This window comes from Leopardus geoffroyi, chromosome A2, assembly GCF_018350155.1.
Source record: "Leopardus geoffroyi isolate Oge1 chromosome A2, O.geoffroyi_Oge1_pat1.0, whole genome shotgun sequence".
NCBI lineage: Eukaryota > Metazoa > Chordata > Mammalia > Carnivora > Felidae > Leopardus > Leopardus geoffroyi.
Genome location: NC_059331.1, coordinates 40,273,162 through 40,283,648, shown reverse-complemented (window position 1 = coordinate 40,283,648; position 10,487 = coordinate 40,273,162). Strand labels below are relative to the sequence as shown.

Here is a 10,487-nt window from a genome sequence, read left to right as displayed (position 1 = left end):
CAGGGTTCCCCAAGTTCTGTCACTCTGCCACTAACACCAAGCCTCTTGGTAATGCTTAGAAGCCTGCATCAAAGACAGGAAGGGAAAAGCAGAAGTGAAAGGGAGATGAAAACATAGGACCCAAGAAACAGAAAAACCTAAGAAAGCTTGCTTACCATAATACTAATTGATGATATAATAATTTGTACCCCCATGACATCCAACATAATTCTGAACTCAGTGTGTTTCTAAACTCAGTCATAAAATCCTGTTCGTGTTAGCTTATCCAACACATGCAACCTATCTTTTTGTTTGTATAAATAACAGGCAAAATTTACACATAAACCTAAATTTGTACAAATGTTGTCCTGTCCTCCAGGTGGGTTGGAGTAATTACTCTATCACCGGATCCCTATTTTGTGACCGTGAATAAGTTTTTGTATGGCATGCTTGTTTTATCAACACCATAATTGTAATAAGATAAATACTCTCCAACCTGGATGAGTCCATATAAATACCCATTTCAATAATAAATCCACCCATAGTCACAATTTGCAATGGAAGTCCTGAATATGTATTAGACATTTCAAATAAATAGCAAAGCTGGAGTGTCATACCCTGAAATGCTAAACTGTCATTCAGGAAGTTGAAGGAAAACTTGAACATATTTTCTAGCCAGTTAATTTTTTTTAATGTTGAAATTTTCAATGTAAGTCACAATTTCTGAGGTTTATATTAGAAAAGAAAAACTCAGCAAGAAAAATATTGTAAGCATTTCTAGTGACCCTACTACTGAACGTCTCAGTCTCAATGCATACAACAATACTGTTACATTTTGCTCCTAGACCCTGTTCTTTCATTTTTCCAGTGGAACTCTGTAGTCACATGTGTTTGAATAGAATTCTGAAGGAAACAAGAAGAGGGGATGACAGAACCAGTGTCATGCTCTTCCTGTATAGATTCTACGTGCCATATGGAACAACCCAACCTTTGGCAAACTTCAGATCACAGGGTACATGTTTTAGGAGTCCACCAAATTAAAATCTGTGGTTCCCAGATTTTAAAAGCATTAATGTAGTAGTTGTCTGGGAATTATCAAAGGCAGAGGAAACACCGCCTCATGGTAATATACTGGATGGAAAACAATTAGCATTTTCAGGTAGTAGGGATTGTGAGAGAAAATTAACTGCAGATTCTCCACCAGACTCACCTCAAAATTTCAGGATACCATGAAGAAATTCCAAGGCAGAAAACCACACTAAATTCTAAGGTTTCACATTCTCATCGTGCATCATTCTAGAATGTTCTAGAATTGCATCATGGACCTTTGCTGGAAATCTGATTCTATGTATTCAGACCAGAACCAATAGTTAAGAGTTGCGGGTAAGATTCTCATAAAAGAAAAGGCGTTTCTATATTCAAAGTCTTTATAGCACATTTTTTGTAGGACTCACCAGAGGAGGAATAGAACTTTTTTAGGTTTATAAACCACCAAAAATGTGAATGACGTTTGTAGGGTTTGGTGGCCATGCTGAACATGTAGCAAAACTGGAATGGAAGTCAGGCAATCATGTTCACATCCTGGCTCTTTCAGTAAAACCATATTTGTGGGTATGTAGGGTACTTTTCCTCCATCCAAAAGACAATCCAAAAATTCCTCCACAGACTTTAGACATAAACTAACGAATGACATCACCTTTAATGGTGAAATGAGGAAACATAAAATATAACAGTGAAGAGTTCCACATCTTAATGGTAATTTCCTTAACAAAAATAAATCACCTGACACCCAACTGATCAAAAGGAGGGTATGGGCTAATACTTTAACATTTTAAAATTTGCTACTACCATAATGGTACTATATCCCAATATTAATTGGCATCTACATATTTCTTTGTAGTGCTGAGGTTTTCATATATTTTTGCACGGTTAAGACTTCTTCTGTGGATATAGTACCTATGATATCCTACCAGGTTCCAATATATAGCATACCATATTTGCGTTAACAAAATATTATTTTTCATTTTATACTTTGATTACTGTCTATATATGATGAAAATTATTTAATATTTTTGTCTCCAAACTTCCTCTGTAAAAGAGGATGCATCTTATACATACCTGTATGTGTTACAGAACAGCAATTATATTGGGTATGCTTGTTTCTTTGGGTTACAATTTCCTTCTCTGTCCAATGACAGAGGTCCCTACTAAGTTCATTAGGCTGTTGCAAACATCAAGATCATTTAGGCACAAGGTTTTTGAGATAAATAAAGCATTATAAAAAATGTTCTTACCCTGTTACCAGCTACAGGAGCAACAAGGGATTAAGTCAGATCCCTCTGGGGAATATAGAATTTCCTCTACTGTAGCTAGGTGATAAGACCTGCCCAGTTCCTTGGCTAATGGATGGGTCAGCCTAGAGAAGAAAAAACATTTAAAGAGACCTTTCCAAGGCTGGTAGGAAGTTGAATTTTCTTGCCAATGGAATCAGCTGAACTATCTATTCTGTACACGTAAGTTTGAAGTTGGCCTTCAATTTCCAACCGTTGCCCAAGAGTTTAAAGAAGACAGAAGGTCACACCTATGAAAGTAAGAGATAAAATGTTTTTGTCTGTAGTTAAACACAAAAACACATCTCTGTTAAACTGACCCCTTGCGTTTAACACAATGACTGAATTTCCTTTCAGAAGGTATGGTTGCATAAATATTTCTTATGATTTAACCTTCCACTAATCTAAACAATTTTTCTTGAAAAATACCCCCAGATATGCTTCATCCTTTAACACTGCCCAATTAGTTGAAATTTGAATACTTCTTCCAGCTCTGTAAATACAATTATTTTGTCTAAATTTTTGTCTCAACATAAAAATCTCAGCATAGGGGCCAGCTTTTACTCAAACTACCTGTTTCAGATATGTATTACAATGGGAAAGACAACCAACAAATAAATATACGAGTAGGAAAAAAAAGGCTGAAGTAACTACCTTTAAATAATTGGTTGGTAGGATTATGGCTAATCTAATCTTGATTTTGGTCCACTGGCCTACATCCTCTACAAACTTTTTTTTTTTTTTTAAGGTTGATTTTTATTTATTTTGAGAGAGAGATAGACAGCAAGCAGGGGAGGGGCAGAGACAGAGAGAGGGAGACAGAATCCCAAGCAGGCTCCACACTGTCAGAGCAGAGCCCAACGCGGGGCTTAAACTCACCAAATGTGAGATCATGACCTGAGCTAAAATCAAGGGTTACACACTTAACCAACTGAGCCACCCAGGCGCCCACTCCTCTACAACCTTTGAACATTTTTCTGTTTTACAACAAGCATGTATTACTTTTACAAGAAGGGTATGGGGGAGTCATTGACATAGAAAGAGTCTCAAGAATACTAGATAAATATACAACACGAGATGCCTCTGACATTGTCTCAGACACTGAACAGGAAATGGAAGGCTCACAAAAGTTCCTCTTCACAGCTAGCTCAACCTGCTTGAACAATGCTAAGCGTGTAATAATATTTTTTTTTTTAAAAAAGAGAGAGATAAATACCATTTTAGAAAAAATTAAAGCACATTTCCTTTTAGGGGTGACTAATTCAGCAACATTTAACAAAGCTTTTAAAACGCAATTGTCACAGAGCACCATTAAATATTCACACGAAAGAGACCCAGGCAGCTTAAAGATGGACATGTCCTTGTTCTTGAGATGCCCAATCCGCTTGCAACAATATGAAAAATATTCAGTGCATCTGGTTCGGGCCCACATGGATGATGACGTGTTTCTCGTAAGCCCTTTTCATTGTTTTCTCGATTTGCTTCAAAAATACTTGCGGGATTCGTCCACATAAAGTGTGCACAGTCTCCAAAAACTTCAGCTGGAGAGGGTAATACATGGATTGAAAGAGATTGTCTTGAAAGGGAAACTGAAAAATGGTTTAAAAAAAAAATGAAAGAAAATGTTTTAGTTACTGAAATGCCATTTAAAACGCAAACAACATTTACCGAAAAATGAAACAGGGAATTAAGCATGCAAGCATAGGTTTGGAAGTTCGTTTTTTTTTTTTAATTTTTAAAAAATATTTATTTTTGGGAGAGAGAGAGAGAGAGCGTGCGCGCGCGCGCGAACATGAATGGGGGAGGGGCAGAAAGAGAGGGAGACACAGAATCTGAAACAGGCTCCAGGCTCCGAGCTGTCACCACAGAACCTGATGCGGGACTGGAACTCACGAGCTGTGAGATCATGACCTGAGCCTAAGTCGCACGCTTAACCGACTGAGCCACCCAGGTGCCTCAGTTTGGATGTTCTTAGACATAGTGGAAGGGAACTCTGAGGATAGAAATTCAAAACCTGATTCAATCCTGTGCAACCTGAGGCAATTACTTACCCTATTTGGGCTTCACTTTCTTTCTTTTGTTCTTTTTTTTTTTTTTTTTTTTTTAAGATGGTTTATTTGGGTCCTTAAAACTCTTAAAAGCTAAGACCAACATGTATCTTCAGGGACAGGATATTCTCGACATTGTATGCTCTTGCTGAAGAGAAGCAAGGCTCAAGTAGAGACGTGACATCACCTGCAATAAGACACTGAATTCCTCATATATTTTGTTTGTCTCAATCTCTTCTTTTCCAATTTATTTATTTATTTATTTATTTATTTATTTATTTTGAGAGACAGAGAGAGAGAGAGAGAGAGAGACAGACAGACAGAAGGGCAGAGAGAGAGAGAATCCTAAGCAGGGTCCGTGCACTGCCACTGCAGAGCCTGATGTGGGGCTCCATCCCACGAGCCATGAGATCATGGCCTGAGTTGAAACCAAGAGTCAGATGCAGAAGTGACTGAGCCACCCAGGTGCCCCTGTGTTTGTCTCAATCTTAAATGAAGAAACTCTGGGGTATGTCTATAGTAATCTGATGAAGTCCACAGTTTGGCAATTACTAGTGAAATCTAACATCAATGAAATTCATTTTAATAATTCAGGTACCAAACACTGCTTGTTGGTTTTTTCCCCATGTAATCCTGTGCTTTTCTTTTCTTTTCTTTTCTTTTCTTTTCTTTTCAAGCAGGCTCCCTGTGGGGTGTGGAGCCCAACGCCGCAGGACCTGAACTCACGACCCTGAGATCAAGACCTGAGCTGAGATCAAGAGTCAGATGCTTAATTGACTGAGCCACCCCGGTGCCCCATTTTTAAAAAAACATTCTCTTGTCTTCCCATGGAAGGTGTTTATAAACAGAATTTTCCAAAATAGATCCTGAAGATCACGTAGTTATGAGCATGTGTCAAATTTTTATTACAATCTGGATGAAATGGAAAAGGCCTCTAGTAAATGAAGTTAAAGATTCATTGTTGGCGAGGAAATTTTATACAAAGAGAGTAGAAAAAAAAAAAAAAAAGGAAGAAGAGTGAAAAGGTCAGTAAATGCTTGCCTGGCAGCAGAGTGGGTGGGTGTCTGGTTTCCTAGAACAAGCCTTAATCCCTTTAAAGTTCATCAGAAATATTGCATAAGCATGTTTATCAGAAATACGAATTTCTTCCCAGAAGGAGATTATGCATTATGTAACGCAAGAAGGACCATGTTTGGGACAACTGTTTTCTTCCACAGCACAATTTAGACTACTGATCAACTCCTTTTTCATCATGGTGTCCCTAGTGATAGGAAAATAGGTCAAAACCTGGAAGTCATCCTTGATTCTTTCTTTCCCCCACGTCCCTCTTTTCATTAATCCAGAAATGCCGTAAAATCTGTCTTTCCAACGAATCCTACATGTGGCCACCACTGCCAACCTTCCCGGTGCCACACAAGTACATGCCATCCCCATGTTGCTCCTGGATGTCTTGCCTCCTCGCACTGAGTTACTGAGGTGATAACTTTTAAAGCAAAGATCAGACCGTATCACTTTCCTGCAGGGGCTTCACGCTGCAATTAAAGTAAGATTCCAATTCCTCTTTGTCCTCAAGGCTCCATGTGACCTGGAATTGTCATTGGTGTCTCTGTCCTTCTGGCCACACTGAATTCTTCCCTGTCCTTCGGGCTCACCAAACTCACCCTTGCCTCAGGGGCTTTTCCTGGCTTATTCCTTCTCCTTAGCAGTATCTCCCCCTAAACTGCCCCAGGGCTGCCCCCACTAATCACACTACCAGGCTAGCGGAGGCCCCCTGAGGATCCCAGCTCACTAACGCTCCTCCCTACCCCTGACTCTCAGCCCATCGCCCTGCTCCGGTTCCCTTTTAACACCTCTCACTACCTGGTACGATTTTTCTTCTTTCTTTGTTTATGTGAGTATAGTCTGGCTTCCTCCACCCACAATATATGTGTCCTGGGGATCAGGCTTTATCAGTCTTGTTAACTTCTGAGTTTCTATAAGCTACAATTGTTCCTGCAATAGATGATTGTTGGAAGAACTACTGACAGAACGTGTACCTGATAGATGACTTCCTTGGGTCACGATGGGAGGAGACTGCATGTCCCCTTTGCCAAACACAGACACACAGGCTTAGGATGTGTGTGTGAGAGAGACAGAAGATGGAAAGGAAAGGAAGCAGGAAAGAGGGACAGAAGGAAAGGGGGAAAGGGGAGAGGGACAAGAAGAATATTTTCAGAGAGGGATGAAGGGAGAAAGAAATACAGTGTGAGAGAGAGAAAATAGGAAGAGAGAGAGAGCAAGTGAGACTATGTGGACAAGATAGAAAAGGAGGCAAGTGTGAAACTGTTAATAACTTCTAATTATTGAGCACAACCATAGGTCATGTGCCATACTACAAGTTTAAACACCATCAGTTTGTTGCGTTCTTGCAACACTTTTATGAGGTAGGTAATATTATCATCTCCATTTCACAGATGAGGAAACTGAGGCCCAGTAAGGTAAGAGCAAAGAGTTAATGACTAATCACCAGAAAGGGGCAAAAATTGGGCCTTGAAGCAAGGTCTGTTGACCCCTACCCCAAGCCCTGACCCCAGCACATGACGGTGCCCAGCCCTGGGGACAGCGGGGAAACATGTCTTCCAAGAGGGAGTCTACTTCTATTCAGGTTTCAGGATGGGGTTAGTGAGCATTCCTGTCTGAAATGATTCAGTGAAAATGGTCCCTTTAGGCCCATGGGAGGATCATCATTGAGGGTATTTGGCAGGATCATTTATGACACAGTTATTTGTTTTCTTTCTGCTCCTCCAGAAAGCAAACAAGATGTATTGTAACTCGAGCCACAGTTGCTCAATTCCAGACTAGGGTTGACAGATCACAAAAGAAACCCAAGAACAGCTCTGAGGTACATATACCTGCTGCATACTCATTGAACTTCTGTTTGTACTCCTCAATGGCTTTGCCCCTGGAGCCATGTTTGAATGTCTAATGTGATGGTAGCACTAAGTACAGAGCAAATTTTCTGTGTAATTAAATCACCTGGTCTTTGAAAACCACCAGCAGGAAATGCAGGAGAAGAAAGCGGTGTTAGCTTAGCTTACATGCAGGCTAAACTCATTCCCTGCAGAGAAAATTCTGGAAATTCCAGAGACTCTCCTTAGCAAGAGGCACAGTATTCACACACACAAAAATGTATGCCTGTGTCTCGGGATTCACTCCCACCAAAGCCCACTTGTGACACCGTGAGGGTTTCTAAGTTCTTAAGAAAAAAATCCTCTAAATCTACATACTTGATGTCTGGGGCCAGCAAATGTTTCCGATAAAGGACCAGATAGTAAATATTTTAGACTTTGTGGGCTACACAGTTTGTTATAAATACTCGTCTCTGCCATGGTGGCTTCAAACCAACCACAGCCAAACACATAAATGAATGGGTGTCACTGTGTCCCAATAAGACTGTATTTATGAATGCTGAGATTGGAATTTCATATCACTGTCTCACGTTACGAAATATTCGTCTTTTCCTTTTTCCCCAGTGATTTACAAAACCATTCATAGCCCACATGTCTTGCAAACACAGGCAGCAAGGCAGATCTGGCCTGAGTTTGCTGACCCCTACTCTACGTCTTGGAATTACGGTTTCAAAAGGGACATCCCTGAATCTCTGCCACTCCTAGCAATCTCCAGATAAAAAGCAACATCGAATGCAGCGTTTCCCACAGTGTGGGATGCAAGGCAAAAGCAGGCAGTATTTGAGATTTTAGGTAGTGAACCCCAAAGTGAGGTTTTTATCAACTTTCCCATTTACTGCAAGAAAATAGTTCCCAGGTATCTTTAATTCCCCAGCAATTGCTAATCAATCCCTTCAAAATTCTACTGTGGCCAAAATTCTACTGTGTGATCTTTCAGACTCAATCACAGGTAATGACAAGGCTGCTGGCTGGCTCTGGAGGGGCTGGGAGCTACCCTTGTGACACCTGACTTGGGCACAGGCAACGCCCTGTAGTTTACTTGAAGGAATTGGGGTAAAAAACTCAGGTCCCTGCCCTGGGCCAGCCACGCTCAGATACATATCTGCATTCCCATCCCAGGCACCTCCATTTCGAGGCCTCCCAGGGACAGGGGATGGGGAGGATGGACACGGGAGTGGGGGATGGATTGGAAGGGTGGTATCTTTCCACTCCTCCCTCTTTCCCTTCTCCTTCCTCCTCCCCTGGCCTAAGGTCAGGGTCCTAAGGATGCAGAGGCCTTGAGATGACTTTTGCCTCTAGGCTGCATTCTGCTGATCAGTACCCTTTGCTGGGTAAAAATGCAACACGGGGGTTAGTGCCTCTTTTTGCCTCTTGAGTACACTGTTGCAATATGTAAATAAACACTTGATTCTTACTTGCAGTCGGACCCCTTGTCCTAATCGACCACCTCCATGCCCACTTGTTCAACAGGATGCTGGCAACCAGGCAACAGGCTAAGCTCGAGCTGCATAATATCATTTTGTTCTTATTATGTTATCGTTACCCTAACACATTCCCCTCTATTATGGCAAATGGCACTGGGTTTCTTTCTGATGATATTTAATTTCCTCCTTAAGTGAACTTATTTAAGGACAAAAAAAAAGAGTGACTTAGTTGTAAATACTGAGTGGATATAGTGTGAGGGGGCAAGTGGATATAATGAAATAGTGACTGGGATTGGGGAAAGGGATATCACTCACTGCTTCTGGGGGATTCTCTGGCCTTCAAAGGCACTGGTGACCAAAGCGCCTGTACCGTCTCGTGCTGAATAAGCATGTGTCTGCTGAACAGCGGCAAGAACACACTTACATCCCGTATTGCTTCATAGAGTGCTTTGAAAGTTGGCTGCTTTTCATCATGGTAGACGCCTCGGTTCCCATGCAGAACAGACACGCCTTCCCGCTCAGCCTCTTTGCAGTTGCTTCCGTACATGCAGTGATCGGGACGGTAGTTCCACTGGCACGGGAACACATAGAGACACTCTGGCGGTGACAAGAGAAAGACGTGTCCGCAGTCAGTGCCGGCTCTCCTCTGCATGACTGGTGCTTAAACCAGTGTTTCCATAATCTGCACACCACATGGGATTTCAGTGCATGGGAATGTGACCGTGACCCACAGCCCTGATGTCACTCCATTTTTGTCCTTATTTTGAGGTAGGGAATTGAAGGGGCACATGCTAATGAGGCTGTAGGTTTCACCCAAAAAAGAAGGGCAATGTATCACGGACTAGGAGGCAGACAAGGTCAGCAGACAGCCTGGGTCCGAATCCCAACTGTCTTCACTCAAAAACAGTGCAAACTAGAGCCAGTGATTCAACCTCTCTGTGCTTCATTTTCCTCATCTGTAAGATGGGTACAACAGGACCTCCCTCTTACTGTGAGGATTAAATTTAAAAAACACTCAGCAGAATGCCAAGCACACAGTGGTGGTCAACAATGCTAGCGTTTATAATCCCCTCTTTGTAAAGGTTTTATGAAATAGACAGACTTGAATGGGAATCAAGATCGAAGCAAAGATTCCTCTTTGGATTAAAAACCAAACAACAAACAAAATCAACAGGAAGGAAAAAACAAACAAACAAAAAAACTACAAGGGTAAAGGGGGGGAATCCCCCCAAAAGAGAAAAGGGAAAAAAAAAAAGCCCCTGTGTCAAGGTGACTATATACATTGTGAGCAATCATGTGCACACTTGTATATTTGTGCGTGCGTCTCTAAGCTGGTGGTTCTTTGCCAGGGCTCCCCTGGGGCCATTGGGTGATGTCTGGAGGGAGATATGGAGGAGGCCACTACTGGTATCTAGCAGGTAGAGACCTGGGATACTCGAAACATTCCACAACGAACAGGACAGCCCCCATAAAAGTAACAGTGCCAAGGTTGAAAAACTCGGCTCTAATTCTGTTGGACTCAGAAAATTTCCTCCTGGTAGCTAGGGTTGTAAAATCAGCAATAAAGTCATGCCCACTGAGCTTCCTGGCTCTGTAGCTTGATGCCTTTCAGGGCTGGGGCTGGAGAAGTATGGATCAAAGCTCTCTGCGAATGTTTGTCACTGTTTATGAGAAAGGCCCCCAGTGAGAACACAGAAGCATTAGAGCAAATCAATTACCATTGTCAGAAGAGCAACATAAAGCTGTGCTCTTTTGTTG

The 10,487-nt window shown here is 41.6% G+C and overlaps 1 protein-coding gene across 1 annotated transcript in view; it reads right to left on the bottom strand.

Annotated features, from left to right (window-relative positions):
• Positions 1 to 290: 290 nt before the first annotated feature.
• Positions 291 to 10,487, bottom strand: part of GXYLT2 (glucoside xylosyltransferase 2) — a 97,473-nt gene continuing 87,276 nt past the window's right edge. The window contains exons 6-7 of the mRNA XM_045493563.1: positions 9,154 to 9,326; positions 291 to 3,898 (exon numbers count right to left, since the gene is read on the bottom strand). Of these exons, the coding sequence (XP_045349519.1) occupies positions 3,716 to 3,898; positions 9,154 to 9,326 (356 nt within the window). The 3' untranslated portion in view covers positions 291 to 3,715. The remainder of the gene's footprint in view (positions 3,899 to 9,153; positions 9,327 to 10,487) is intronic.